The sequence below is a fragment of the Drosophila montana genome, unplaced genomic scaffold, assembly GCF_035044405.1.
Source record: "Drosophila montana isolate Dmon_TW-CO22-7 unplaced genomic scaffold, ASM3504440v1 contig_3733_1, whole genome shotgun sequence".
NCBI lineage: Eukaryota > Metazoa > Arthropoda > Insecta > Diptera > Drosophilidae > Drosophila > Drosophila montana.
Window position 1 is genome coordinate 2,808,865 of NW_026998620.1, and position 15,764 is coordinate 2,824,628.

The 15,764-nt window shown below is 40.8% G+C and overlaps 1 protein-coding gene across 1 annotated transcript in view; it reads right to left on the bottom strand.

Annotated features, from left to right (window-relative positions):
* The window catches only part of LOC135436688 (sodium-coupled monocarboxylate transporter 2), a 49,079-nt gene that overhangs the window by 6,117 nt on the left and 27,198 nt on the right, over positions 1-15,764 (bottom strand). The window contains exons 3-4 of the mRNA XM_064694375.1: positions 5,435-5,652; positions 5,226-5,373 (exon numbers count right to left, since the gene is read on the bottom strand). Of these exons, the coding sequence (XP_064550445.1) occupies positions 5,226-5,373; positions 5,435-5,645 (359 nt within the window). The 5' untranslated portion in view covers positions 5,646-5,652. The remainder of the gene's footprint in view (positions 1-5,225; positions 5,374-5,434; positions 5,653-15,764) is intronic.

Sequence of the window (15,764 nt, forward strand, 5' to 3'; positions counted from 1 at the left end):
AAAAGCAACACACAAAGCGAAGGAGCGTGGAAGGGAGAGAGAGCGAGAGAGAGAATCATGAGCAGGGCAAACGTTTATTTAGGCATTTGCACATTTGTTTTTGTTGTTGTAACAGACAGTGTAACGGAAATTGATAAAGAAATTTTATTGTAGCTAACATAAAAACACACACACACACACACGCACTCTCACACACACACACGCACACACGCCCAACATATTGTGGGCATTGTCATGCTCGTTCTATAGTTTTTGGCAGCCCAGCAGGACATCTCGCACAGCTCGCTTGCGGTCAGTTTTTGCCTGATATGTCAATTTAATATGATTTATGGGATTTATTGTTTCTAGCCATCTCTCCCCCTCTCCCCCTCCCTCTCTCTTTCTCTCTCTCTCTCTATCTTTTTCTCTGTGTGCTTTGTGCGTGTTTTTATTTTGTTGTCTTGAGCTTGTAGCAATTGGTTTTCATTTAGCCTGTTAACATCGTGTTCATCACAATAAGTGCTCTGCATCTATTCCTCTCCCTTTCTCTCCCCCCCCCCCTCTCTTTCTCTCGCTCTTGCTGCGCTTGCCTCTCTCTTTGCTATTTTGTGTGAATGATGACCCGAGGCTTTCGATATCGTTGTCGCCGCTTTTGCCCAATTGATTGAGCTTTGTTTGGCATTGTGGGCGGCTTTTGTTCTATTGACTTTAATTGATTTGCCTCCCAGCTTATTCTCACCTGCCCCCCCCCCACTTAGCCTCTTCTTCGCATTGCAGAACGTCTATCCAAGGCTCGAACGTCGCTTAATAACTTAAAATTAAATATAAGCGCCGCAAAGTATGCAATAATTGCTGCAGCCATGCCAGCGGGCAGCCAACGTTTATGCGATTACCAGCAGGGCCACTTAACCACCACGAACAATGCTTATTGCCGGGCAACGCCCGCTTCCCCCCTCTCTCTCTCTCACTTATTAAATGCATTACCGCTCGCTGCGCTGTTATGACCTGTTCTTGGTCTGGTGCGTTGTCCGTGTAAAGCGCTTAAGACTCCCGCAGCCGGAGCTTGGCGCATTGACAATTCGCTTAAGCCCGGACACATAATTTATCAATGTGCCGAGCTTGAGCCCGTTCGGCTATGGACAAAAGCATAAATTAGGGCTCCAAATTTAATATGGCAAGTTGTGGCTGGCGAGTGGAGCATAATGCGAGACTAATCGCTGCTCTGGTTGGCTCCGATTGCTGTCGAGTTAATTTTATAATCAAAAGCGAATCTGTTGCCAACTGGGTAGCTGCCTTTTGATTGGATTAAATGCGGCGCATAAATAAACATAATCAGGCATCAGGTCGTGATAAAAGCCACCCAACGAATTGGGCTAAAATCATGTTAACAGCAACAGCTCTCTGTTGTCTTTGAATTGCAAATCATGTCCTCACTTAGTCGCTGCCAACAATTTCTTTATTTATGCGTTGTCCCTCAATCCTGTTGTTTTTCTTTTTTTTTTTGCCAGTAGTGAGCCATCCTTTTGATGCGTGTTGTGTGCCCGGGGCACTTTGGACGGCACTTGTATGTCGTAAATATTCAAGCGGAACTCAAATGCACTTACAATCGAGCACTGTGGCTGTGTCGCGCCCTAAGTGCTAACAAGTGTCTTATTGAGCCACGGCCGAAACAAGCCTCAAATCAATTTATTTGCTTGTATGTGTGTGTGTAATAATTGTGCTGCCTGAAGCTGGGGCTCCGCTTCCACCATGCTGCGTTAGGTCTTGACCATTGAACTCGTGGCGAAAACAAAAAGTCAGCCACAAATCTCGACCAAGAAATGCTCGCATCACTCCCAGCTCCCGTTCCAGCTCCAGCCTAAGACAAGAGCAAAGGACATGTGCTGAGTGGCAGATGTCACTTGCGACGGGCTGCTGACAGGCGAACTGTGCGTGTGTGCGTGTGTGTGCTGTACGTGTGTGTGAGTGTGTTGGTGAAATGATTCCCAGCAGGAAACTCAAGCGTACAACAAACCACATTGCTTTGTTTTATAAGGCACGGAGAACAGATATTTGGTTTTATTTCACTTTCTATAGTTAAGTAAGATTCGGCAGATAAAATGTTGGCAGTAGAATTTATGAGGAAAGGAGAAAATAGTTGGCTTGACACTTAGCAGTTATTGACTATTTACTTTAAAATCATTTCTTTTTGCTATAGATAGAAATGACAATAATAATTGCCAATCAGAACTCAAGAGTGTTCTATAATGCGCTTAGAATCAAGTTAGGTGTGGCCAGGTTTGTACAATAAACCGTATTAGGAATAAGTCTATAAATCTATAAAAACTTAGATAAGGTTGCAATCAATTAATTAATTAATGTTTTATGTTTAATTTCGAAAGGAATGCAATTGAATCTTAGAAAATTCTCCTTAGAATTTCGTTTATTTAAAACAAATTTCATTTTATACTATTTTAATTTAATTCAATTTTAATTTAATTGAATTTACTATATGAATCTTCGCTCGGTATTCTACTGCCAACAGAAGTGGATTTTTCAGTTTTTTTTGGGGTAGTTTTTTTTGGCAAATAAATTTGCTTTTCATCCTGATTCAAAGGAAAATGGAAAATGTAGCCATGCAAGAATTGGTTGTACTCATATGCTAAAGTTTCCCGCCGGGTTCGTTTTTTGTTTTTGCAAGTTTTGGGCTGTTGACTGACTGACTGACTGACTGACTGACTGGCTGAGTCTTGGGTGGGCTGTCAAAGCGGGATGCTGGCCTGGCCTGACAGCAACAACACGCGCTATTTATAAACATTATGACACAAACGAATTGTCATACAATTTGTCAACAACGAGCACAAGTGTGCCAGCGTCTGGGGCTATACGAGGGCGCTTTGTTTTCTTTTCTTTCTTCTTTTTTGCTTTGTTTTTTTTTTTCTTTTATGAATTCAGCTGGCTTCTGGTTTATTATACCCTGAGCGCTTGAAGGCTTAATCTTTGACTTGATATTTCTAATCCGTATGCCCAACAAGTTTGTTTCGCATGCGAACCTTTCCATTTCATATCTTAATTAAATGAACTTTAGAGCTTGCAGCAGGAGAGTTAGCAAAGAATTTGTTCAGATTATGCTTGGCTGTTTGCAAATGTGGGGCAGCTTTTTATAGGGTATTCTGTAGTTCATCATTTTCGGATTGTATTTGTTTCGCATTATCATAGTCTGCTGTTTGTCATTGTCTTTGCCAGGTTCGCTTTGTGTCTTACTTGCGGGCTGAATATGCTTTCACAATTTGTAACATATTTACTTATCGGCCTATGCGACTTTTGTCGTTGTCGCTGTTTTTGCCAATTTTGATGGAGTTGTATGCATAAACATGTCGCGCAGCGCCAGTTGCGCTGACAAGCGACAATGAGCCTTCAAATTTGTTACAACTTTTCGTTGCCCGGGCAACATCTTGTGTCTGGCCGACCCTGCTTCCCAACCGCCCGTCCAACCCATCCAACCCATCCAACCCCTTTTGGGTTTGTCTTGAATGTCATTTGGTTGTCATCAAACTAAATCGCACATGAAATTCGCCATGTATCTCGAATGTGCACATGGGACGGGGCTAATCGTAGCCAAACACAAGGCCACTAACCAAGATTGATGGCCCCAATGGTTGCCCTGCATGGAACTATTCCCTTCGTACAATTAGCTGAAGTGCTTTGCAGAATATTGCCCTTCATTTAAGCTGAAACAAAGCAAACCGTATTACACTGGTTGCTCGAAAATTACAGCGTTTGGGTTCTAGTGCTTAATTCAATCTCTATCCCGACTGATTGACTGATTGATGATCACCGCACAGCCTGAACCGTAAAAGCTGGGAAGCTGAAATTTTTAATTCAGTTGTTGTTGGGAAATTCACCCGCAATTGCGGAAAATTCGTGAAAAACGGCCATAATTTAATTTTTAAAAATCCGATTGACTGACTGATTGATGATCACCGCACAGCCTGAACCGTAAAGGCTGGAAAGCTGAAATTTTTAATTCAGTTGTTGTTGGGAGAAAAGTGCGGAAAATTCGTGAAATATGGCTAAAATGTAATTTTTAAAAATCCTTCTGCAAATTAATGGTTTATTGCTCTATTCTAAAGCGAAAGTTGTTTTTCCGGCTTTATGTTCAATTTCAATGTAGAGCTTCATTATTTAGAAATAATAACAAGTAATTTTCAAAGTTTCACCATATGGGAGGAAATTGGGGAAATTAATTTTCAAATATATAAACTTTATTAAAATTATGGGAAAGTAAATGCTTGAATTTTAAGAAAATACTAAGTCTAAAATAAATTGTAATAATTAAATATAATTGCCATAGGTCAAATTAAAATTCATGGAGTTTTCATAAATTCTGTTTTCAAGAGGGTTTCATAAAACAAAACTTAACAATAATTGCTCAGCAATTAGAAGCCAATCTTTCAGTTCTAACTAATATCTCTTTTTCGCTCTTGAGCTATATTAAAGTGTGTCTCATCTGGCTATCAATCACTGGCAGCTTGTGCTACATTTGAGAATTTTGTCAATTTCTTACAGATTCGGTCGCACTGCCAATTAAAATTGAATCAAATTATGCTGCTGTTTTGTCGCCTCCTGCTTAGATTTGCCCCGAGCTGCGTGCGTAGCGCTTCTCAGTTTTGGCAATTAATTGAATTTTGTTGTCGAAACTGCAAACATTTGATAACAAATTAGTTTACTAATTTCAATCTTAAAAAACAATTAGGCTGCTCGGGCGATAAGGCGGCCGCACGACGAGAGGCGACAACTTGTGACAGCTACGCGTTGAGTTGGAGTCGGGAGAGGGGAGTGGGGAGTGGGGAGAGGGGAGTGGGGAGTAGGAGGTAGGGAGTCGGTAGTGTCCTGGCGCGGCAAGGACAAATGTATAGATGATTTTGTTGCGCCTTTGCGCGTTTTTGTGTTGTTCATTTTTTTTTTGTATTTAATTTTGCAAAATGTTTGTTATTCAAATTTATTTAGCTGAACAACCAGCCTGTGCCCATTCTCTGTGCATGCCCAGCTGGTCTGTTTGGTCTCATTTTGGTCTTCTTAATGAAGATGGAAAATTGTGCGGGGCTGCGATAAGGGGCAACATTGCTGTTGGGCGTGGGCAATACCCACGTCGCATTTGTGAAATTAAATTGAATGCTAAAATAACAATTTTCATGTTGTCGCTTTGTGCTAATTAAATGCCTGTTTTCGTTCTTGTCGAAAGGGGGGGGGGGGGGGGAACTCACCTTAGATCAATATACTGATAGACGGAGGTGATGCCCAGGTTGAAGTAGACGGGCACAAACATAAAGCATACAATGGGATAGGCACTCATCATGCCGTATATTATCTCCCACATGGCCGAGCCGCGGTAGTACAGTTCACTGGGATACCCTGTAAAATACACATAACACAATTAATACATTAATCATTGCCCAACTGGCATTTAACTTACCCAAGACCGATCGCACGCCGAGTGTGCCGCGTGCTATGGATATCATGACGGCCACCAGGGACACGCCGCCCGTGGCGAACACATAATCCGCCTTGCTGCGCTGCTTCGTCTTGCCAAAAATGCGCGTCCAGAGTGGTCCCAGGACGGTAAGCGCTATAAATGCAACAAACATGAAGTAATCCCAGCCGAGAGTGCTCAAATCCTTGGCCATGTTGCTGCTGCAAAGATACCAAAAACCAGAATGCAAAAATCAAATACCAAGTTGGTCAAAACAACTTTTTGGCGGTGGGAGAGCCAGTTGGAGGGGATGTGTGTGCGAATGTGCGGAGTTGTTGTCAAAACGTTTTCTAGCATAGTTGAACATGTGCATATTAGTCACGGTCGGTGCACATAATGCCGACAACGTCGACTCTGAAACTTTGGCTCACATTGTTGCATAGCCGCTGGCGCAGCGTGGGCAGCGTCTGCGGTTGCACACGTCCTGGCGGGCTCGTCCCTGTCCCTGTGTCTGTGTGTGTGTGTCTGTGTGTGTGTGTTGGCGCCACAGCAAATGAGTTAAAACAAAGCAAAATGTTGCGCGCTACAAAATTTATGAACTGTGTCCCTTGCTCGCAATGCTGACATTTGTATTCACGCCAGGCACACACACCGGAGCCGGAGCCGGAGCCTTGCCCGTCTTTTTGCACCAACCTGTGTCCCTTTCTCTCTAGGCATGGTCTTAACGGAGACAAGCTGGTTGTGGGCCACAAAACGCGCCGCTTATGTGCGATTTGGTTTGCAACTTTGTGCTTTTTTTTATATCAGCACTTGAAGTGAGGCCAAAGCCAACTGTTGATCCGCTTGTGCGCGGAAACCTAAATATTATAGTCTCACTTGCCTCAACTTGTGCACTCTAAGCCAGCTTTATATGCTGGCAGAGTTTATTGGAGTCATGTAACAATATGAAGAATATGTCCATTACCATAAAGTTGAAATATTCTAGATTTTGACGAAGAGCTGTCACTTTACAGGGCATAGCATAACTTATATTTTTACTTGTTTGTTATCATATATTATATATAGTTTAATTTTAGAATAGCGTCAATTGTTCTTTTAGAATACAGATTCATTTACGCAACTTCTACTATCCCCTATCTATCTATATCACTATCTATAACATAAGCATAAAAGCGCTTACAAAATTTGCCATATATTTTTATACCCTTGCAACTTTACCCTTATAATTTTGTCGTGAAATGCGTAACGCATAAAAGAAACATCTCCGGCCCCATAAAGTATATATATATTCTTAATCAGTATCAACAGCCGAATCCGTCTGTCTATTTCTATGCGAACTAGTCTCTCATCTTTCTGCAGCACCCAATACATCTGTTGGAATTGGCTGGATCGGGCAACTATATCATATAGCTGCCATAGGAACGATCGGTCGAAAAGTAGTTTCTTATATGAAAAACTTTTTTGTTTTTCAAGATATCTTGACCAAACTTGGCATTTATTAGTTTTACTATGCGCCTCATATATATACCAAATCCTATCAACATCGGACCACTATGTCATATAGCTATCATAGGAACGATCGGTCACAATTTCATTGGTCTATGGAAAACTTTTTTTTTTTTAAGATATCTTGACCAAACTGGGCATTTATAAGTTTCACTATGTTCCCTACATTTATGCAAAATCTCATTTACATCGAATTACAATATCATATAGCTGGCATAGGAACGATCGGTCGAAATGAGGTTCTTGTATGAAAAACTTTTTGTTTATCAAGATATCTTGACCATAATCGGCATTAGCTATTTTCCCTGTGCTTCTTAGAAGCGGGCAAAGCACTATGAGCATTATAAAAAGGTTGAGTCTGCGAGGGTATTAAATCTTCGGCGTGCCGAAGATAGCCCTTCTTTCTCGTTCTTATATAATATTTGTTTGAAAGTGTTTTAATTATTTTAATACTGGTTACTAAAAATTAAATTAATTTACCTATTTTATTCAAGTAAATACATCTAAGGATCAAAGATTAGTTTGAAAATTGAACTTTTGTCTCGTTCTTGAGGTTCGGATCGTGAACCAGTTAGTTTTACATGAACTGAACATGGTCTTTTAGAATAAATGAATCAAATTAAAAATGCACAACCATAGCCTACGTTTATCGATGCTTTGCTAATATTACATCCCTAAATCGAAATTTGTTTAAATAGGCATTATCTCATATTGCTCATACGCCCCATTAAACGGGCATCAGGGCCAAATTGTATATTTATTTTATGCCAGCTCATTCGATCATTATTATCGATGTCCAACTAATTGACAACATTTGCCAGGCAGTCAGTGTGTGTGTGTGTGTGTGTGCGCGCGCGTGTGTGTGTGTGTGTGTGTGCGCGCGCGTGTGTGTGTATGTGTGTGTGTGCGTATCCATGTGTATCTGTGTGTCTGTCATTTGCCATGCTCTAAGCTTTTATCTGACACTCTGTCTGGCTTTTGTTTTTCCTTTCTGTACAAACTATTAGTCATGTTTTTTCAGGCTTGTTTTAGATTTTTTGTTTTCTCTGCTAAAGGTGATTCACATTTAAACTGCAGCAGCTGCCCCGGAGCTGACAGCTGTTCAGTGAGAATTTTCTTTGGTCATGTGATAAGCAAAAGCCAAACAAGAGCAAACCAAGGGACAAAGGTCGTTCATTGTGTGTGTTAACCTGTGCGAAAAATGTTATTTTCTGCTTGCTGAGCTTAAGCAAATTATCCGTGTTGCCAGCGCTTTGTTACCTGCCGCTGCTGCTGCTTTGTACAGCATTTAAGTCCGCTTAGCCAAAGCTTTGGGGGCATATTAGCCGGCTGGGAGGAGCAGGTGCCCCACATCAGCACACGTTTCCAATAGACAGCAGCGGCAATTTGCGCAAATTTTCATCAAGTTTGTGAAATGCTGCCAAAAACTAAGCCACACGTATGCATAAGTTAGCAGGAAGTCCCATCTCACAGACGCGCTGCTGTTTGACATTTCAAAGTTTCACAAGGAATATATCATAAGTGGCGCTCAAGTAGACCGTAAAAGATGAAGATGGAGATGAAGATGGCAGGGAGTTTGCAGCCGGAAAAGCTTGCGCCGTTCCGGGCCGTTCACCGAAAAACACTTGCAGTTAATATTCATGCACTTTTGGCGCAGCTTGAAAAATGATACCGAAACTTGGCGACATGTGTGTGCGCTGCGCTGCGATGACGAAGGAGTCGTCGATGGAGCCAAGGATCATAAATTATAAAGCAGCGTGTAGCAGCAGCTACGACAGCAGCAACAACAGAGAGTCGTTGACATGTCGTGAATCTTGGCAGGCCATTGTGTGTGCCTGAAACCGACAGCCACAATGGAAAGTTATTAAAAAAAACGAAACGGAAGTTTGTGTAAGCGAAAGGACTCTCAATAAGAGAGAGAGAGAGAGGGGGGAGAGAGAGAGAGAGTATATGGGTGCCCCTCATGAAATATTCAGCATGCGTGACACCAGATCCGAAAAATCTGCTGGATAATGCGCCAAAAATCTCAAGTCCAATGAAAATATCAAAAACACATTTGCAATGTTGCTACTTAATTTGCCATTGATGGGCGCACTCTGGCCACGCCCTCCGTCTGCTGCTGCTGGTGCTGTCTTATTTTTACATTTAAATTTTATTATATTCGCTGGGCTTTTGTGCTTTATCTATTTCGCTTTTGGCCATTTGCCTGGGCGCTGTTTCCGCCTCTGCCCGGGGCCACTGACAAATTGAAAATGTAATTTAGCCAAAGTGCAGCATTGCGTTGCATACTTTTGCGCGCTCCAGCCACGCCCCCCCCCCTCCCCTCGCGCAACGCCTCCTCTGTTGGCCAGCGTCCAAGCAGGCCAAAGGGCAGCAAAAGTGGCCGCCGCACTATGGCTTAAAGTGCCCGCCATGACGCAAAACGTATGAAAAACTCTGGTCTTAGCTTTTTTTCTCACCTGCTCTAACGCACACACACACACACACACACACCGAGAAGCGGTAGCTGCATGTTTAATGCATGACATTGCATTTTTTGTTGCATTCGAAGCAGCGAAAGACGTAACCAGGTGGACACCTGGTCACCATGGTTTGCCCAGTCGGCCAGCACCTGCATCAATTCTTTGATACCCTGCACTGATATGGTAATAATATGTCGGGCAGAATAAAGTTACATTAATGTATATAACCAGATACTTATTATATGCGACCCTATAAATATAAAAATGTTTGACCTGACTTAACTATTCATTTATTGACTGACTGCCTGAATGATTCGTGATCCGTACGAGCTGGTTATTAAGTAAGTTAACCCTAAGTCGGAACCTAGGCAAATTCCACCCAAAACTATGGAAAATTGGCGGAAAACGGTTGTGTGCAAATATTCATTTTGATCAACCTCATTTTCAAAGAACATTGTAAAAATTGATTTGAGAGGTTTTTCACACTACATAAAATCCACCTGTTCTTGGTGGAAAATGCGGATCGCAAATTGATGGGCGGCTTTTTGGGTTCAAATTCATTCCCAAAGTTCTCGATAAACATTAATTTAAGACGTGTTTTACACTTTTTGGAAAATCCATCCCGCCGGTAAATAGGGGTCAAAGGTTTTGTGGGTGAGCTTAAACTTTGCTTCGGTCAAACTCATTTTCAGCTTAAACTCCTTCGGTTGCCTTCAAACTCATTTTTAAACACCTATATAAATAATATAAATTTTCTCACGGTTGGAAAATGGTGGAAATGGATAATATATATTATGTATATATTTAGTAGCTGTTTTTACTGTCTAATAACCCATTTCATATGTCCTGTTTGCATGATCGTGTCGAGCTCAGGGCTAGAGAAATTAAATTTGGCATAATAATCCAATAAGTCTACCTCGAATTAAATGTATATATTTTCTATAATTTTTGTACACAAGTAAGTTATCGGTAGTTCATAGTAGAGTGCGTTAGTTCATAAGTAGTAGGGTGGTTCCTTTTTAGATTCTTCCATAATCGATAGTTTTTAATCGAATTGCATTTTTGATGTGTAAATGAAATGGAACTAAATAATTTAACCAATTGCTTAAAATTTCAAATTTTCTTTCTGCTACATTCTTATAAAATGTTAAAAACTTTTCATATTTTAGTCGCCTATCGATTATTGAATTTCTAGAGTGAGGTCAACTTCGAGAGTAGTTTTAATTAGATTAGAGAGTTTCTCATAGTCGACTACTCTCTCGCCTAGAGCAGACGTACTTGTTATGACTTTAACCTGGCTATTATGGTAATTGTCTTGTTAGCTTAAGCTGGGGCGTGGCCCAATCGACGGCAAATGACGTCAGGTCTAACTGATTAAATGCGCTAATGGAAAGATTGGGTTGTCAGGCAACTTAGTTTTTAATGCCGTGCGCTAAGACTGAATTAAATTGTTGTAAAATCAACTAATTTATATGAACTTACAACTTCTCTATGTATAGTTAAATTGAAATGAATATAACTATCTTTTGCAAAGAAAAAGTGTGAGAAAAGAGATAATAAAAAAAGCGAAGTGCTCTAGTCCGAAAAGCACGACTAGAATATACCCTAAACTCGGTGTCGAGCTGCCGTTACAAAAGTTTTAGCAACTTTCTATACATAGTACACAAAACACACATATTTACATAGCATACCACACTCTGAGGGATTAAATATGTGAGCCAAAAGTTTGAATACTTTGAAAAGGTTAAATATTTTGGACCTGTGCAATATGCTAAATTTGGCATCTCTCTCACTTATAAGCTCCAAGATATGTTTAATAAACGGGCTATCGATAGCGAGTTTGATCGATTTTGAAAGTATCGATTAAAGTATCGATCTGCGTGTGCCACAGGAAATGCTAACTATCAAAGATTTCAACCAATTTATAGCTCTAGACTTATGGATAGACAGACGAATATTTGTCGACTCGGATTTTGTTGCTGATGAAGAATATATGTATATATACTTGTTGGGGTCGAAATGGATGTCTTTCTTTCTGTCTGTTGCATAGTCTTGCATAAAATCAATATACACTTTATTTTAATATTTTTTCAATGGGCTCAGGGTATCAAAAATGGGAAAAGTAGAATTTGAAAAATGTCGATAATGATAAGAAAAAATTATTAAATATATGTATATTAAAAGGGATGGAATGTAAAACAAAGAAGCACAGCAGTTAAGAGAGCTTAAAAGTTTAAAAGTAGGGAAAAAAAAGAAGCAATTAATTTGCATGAAGGTTAAATACAAATTCCTGCACTAAAGCGCTTATAGGGCTTATGTACACTTGATTAAGGTACTTGGAAGCATTATGCGAAGGCCAAACAAGATTTATGAGGTAGCAGCTACCCCTTTTTCGCAGCGGGAAGGGGGTTGGCTAACAACAAAGTTGCCAGCGATGTATGCATTTCATTACAATGCATAAAACTTTTGACGTTCGTTGCATTTTGCGAAGTGCGTTTTGGCTAATTAAAGTACCCGGCAAATTGGAAGTTCGGGCTCGAGTCGCGCAGCAAGTTTTTGAGATTCAAGCAGATTTTGCCAATCAAAAATGCATGGCATTGTGGCAAAAGTTTACCCACGATGGGCCACAACGATGAGGGGTGTATAAGTTTTGGACCATCAAGTGTTTTAAGTTGTCTTCTCAGAACCCAAGCGCACCTCTTCATTTTAATGTGCTTGCAATCGCGTTTGTCAGTTCGCCAGCAAAACTGTCGCCTTTCATTTAAACGCTGGCCACGCCTCTTTGCACGCCCCCCTCCGAACTGGTTGCAAAGTGCAGTTAAGTCAAGTGCCTGCAAGTTACTTCTGTTTCGGTTGCCGGTTTTTGTTTTTTTTCTTTAATTTTTTCTGTTTTATACCCTGTAGGCGTAGCAAATGGGTAAAATGGTTTGATATTTCTTTGCGAATGTATGCAACAGGCGGAAAGAGGAATATGTAATATATATGTGTGGTCTATCGTCGATCTCAAAGAATATAATAAAGTAATAATAATGAAATAGAATGGAATATAGTAAGTCAGGCACCCCGAATAAATATATCGATAAGTATCGACTTTCAGATGAGCTTTTTATATTGAATATTTGTCACAGCATCTTCTCGGCGCTGGTTACAGGGTTTCTCCTACTTCTCCCGTTAAGAACTGTCTTACTTGTTTTATATATCGATAAGTATCGATTTTCAGATTAGCTTTGTTGAGCGTATCTCGAAGCTCTAATGGAAAAAGTGAACATTTGTCACAGCATTTTCTAGGCGCTCGTTACAGGGTATCTGTTAGTTGTACACTCTCGTTAAGAGCTGCCTTACTTGCTTTATATATCGATAAGTATCGATTGTCAGATTAGTTTAATTCCGCGTATCTCGAAGTTCGAAAGGAAAGATTGAATATATGTCACAGCATCTTCTAGTCGCTGGTCACAGGGTATCTCCTAGTTGAACACTCCCGTTAAGAGCTGTCTTACTTGTTTTATATATCGATAAGTATCGATTTTTATCGATTAGCTTTATTGAGCGTATCTCGAAGCTCTAATAGAAAGATCGAATATTAGTCACAGCATCTTCTCCGCGCTGGTTACAGGGTATCTCCCAGTTGTGCACTCCCGTTAAGAGCTGTCTTACTTGTTTTTAGTTATATTTGCTGCTGCTGCTTGTTGCAACGGCAACTTTCATCGGGTTTTTGTTCTTCATTTTTGCCACACGACTGCTAAAAGTTGTTAAACACAAAACTTTGCCACTTAATACCAGTTCGGGTAATGAAATACGAGCGTGGCCAACGTCTCCCTTCCCCAGCCCCTTCCCCTTCCCCTGCCCACCCGATTTTGCCGGCAAATTGAAGTTGAAGTATGCGGTTCACAAAGTTCTGCCAACATGCAACTGTTTCAGCGATTTTCAATGTTTTTCAACTGCTTCTTCTGCTTCTGCCTTTTTTTCTTCCTTCATTGCATTGGCCAATTGTTTGTTTTGTCTTGTTTCGTTTCGTTTCATTTTTTTTCGTTTTGCTCTGCTTTTGCTTTGTTTGTCTCTGTTGCGTTGTTTTTGCTTTACACATGCTGCCCTTTGACTGCGTTCGGCGCTTTGGCAACGTTTTGTTCGATTCCCTTTTTGACCACGTTCGGTCGTCTGTCTAATGAGAAAAGTCATTGGGGCGGCTGTTGTTGTTGTTGCTGTCACGCCTCAAATGTGGCTTTTCGCTGACTTGAAATTCGCCCCCTGCCCCCCCCCTGCTCCCTGCCCCCTGCAGCGCCGTCAAAGTCATTTATCAAAGGACAGCAGCAAAAATAAATACATACTTGCTGCAGTTGTTGCTGCTTATTTATCGTTAAGTTCTTGCGGCTAGTTTTATACCCTTTCGAAGGGTACTACAGTGGTCGGCATATTTATTTTAAAGAAAAACTTTGCTAAGTTCATCTGCATGGAATAACGACAAATTTATTATGCTCAAATCAAAGGGAATATCAACAATTAATGTAGTGAATATTATAAAAAAAAAAGTATATATATAACAATTGGTCTCGTAAATATAATTATGACGATCACTGTATATATTTGTAATGCAAAGGAGACAATCTATAAAGTGTATATATTCTTGCCTGATTTAATGTTATTGTCGTGAAAATTTGCCTAAAAATTAATTTTCAAAAATTGCCAAAATATGACAAACACTTTTTCCACTTTTTGTGTGGCAAACCGTTCTATATAGACCCCCATATCATAAAACTGCCACATGCATGGTAGAATATTCTATCTGTTCTTGTCCGAATCACTTTTTGTTCTTTAAATTCTTTTGACTAATCTCTTTATATAAAACTGTTCGTTCTGATTAACTGATGGGTGATCAACGTTGTTGGTGGTTGCCTCAAATATTATGTATAGACATAGGTTAAAATTTCCTACCCCACAACTAAGTTAAATCTCAACCGATTTTCATAAGGTTTGGATTTTTGTCCATGGTTTGGCTTTTAGATCCATTTAGCATTTAAATCTGGCAACATTATTTTTGGTCAAAATTCATGTAAAAATGGTACCCTCAAATATCCTATATAGACATAGGTCAAAATTTCCCACCCCTATAACTCAGTCAAGTCTCATTAGATTTTTATGAGGCTTAGGTCTTTGTTCATAGATCAATTTGGCAACTAAATCTTGCAACATTATTCCTGCATATCTTATAGATATATAGCATTAATCGGTTGCAAATAAAGTTCTTGTATAAAAACCCGTCTTAACCATATGTTTGTAAGGGCATTTAATCTTCGGCGTGCCGTTCTGTCTATTTGTTGTTGTTCTTGTTGCTGTTTTCAACTTGCCAACGTACTGTGATTGGGTTAAAGTTTCAATTACGCCGCATTCTTCAGCACAGAAACACATAACACACACATACACACACACATACACACACAGACGCACACACGCACACACTTTCTCAGAGATTAAAGAACCTTCGAATTCCAGTCGCCAGTTTGACTTCAGCTGTCAGTTGCCCCCTGGCTGCAATTTATAATAACGCTTGCCGGATTTTGTAATTTATTTGCAGCCTGACTTTGAAATAGTATTTCGTGCTCTTAAAGTCGGCGACAGTTGCAACTGCTGCTGCCTCACATTGTTGCAGTTGCCAAGTTCTGTGGAACAATTAGGCAGAGGTGGCCCGTTTAAGCAAATTTGCCGCTGAAAAGTATGCAACAGAAAAGTGAAGCCAAGGCAAGCGGCCACATGCTGTTAATTTGATCAACATCGTCCCGGGCGTCGCCTGGACCGGGCCTGGGCTGGGGCAACACTTCATGCTGGCAATTTAGTTGGTCACAGTTACTTTTTGCCAGCTCTCTCTGTCTCTTAATGCCCGGCTCTTGTGTTGCAAACATGCACAACTAATTTCACGTTGTCGCCACGTTCTCGGTCCAGGTCCATGTTCCGGATGCCACACAGCACCACTCGACACCAGTGAATGCTACTCGGCTTGCACTGTCGCTCCTGGCTTGGGCTTCCACAGATATTTTTCTTTTTTGCAGCTGCACTTTTGCTTTAACAAAGTTTTCGTTACGCGTGCTGTGCAGTGTGTCTCGCCCCTCTTCAACTGGCCTCTCCTGTCAACTGCTCTCCACTTTCACCTGCTGCGCCAGACAATGGGCTGCGGTTTTGTGCTTGCGTCTCCTTAACGCTCCGCGCACATTTCACAAATAATTAGATTAGTTAGCCCGCAACGCGCTGAGTGGTGCGACCATGGCTTCCGACAGTTTTCCATATTAGGCATATTAACGCGTTTAGCTGCGGCCTGGCCTGGCCACTTGTGGCTCACCCCCCTCTCCCTCCCACGACAAAATCCCCGTAATAAT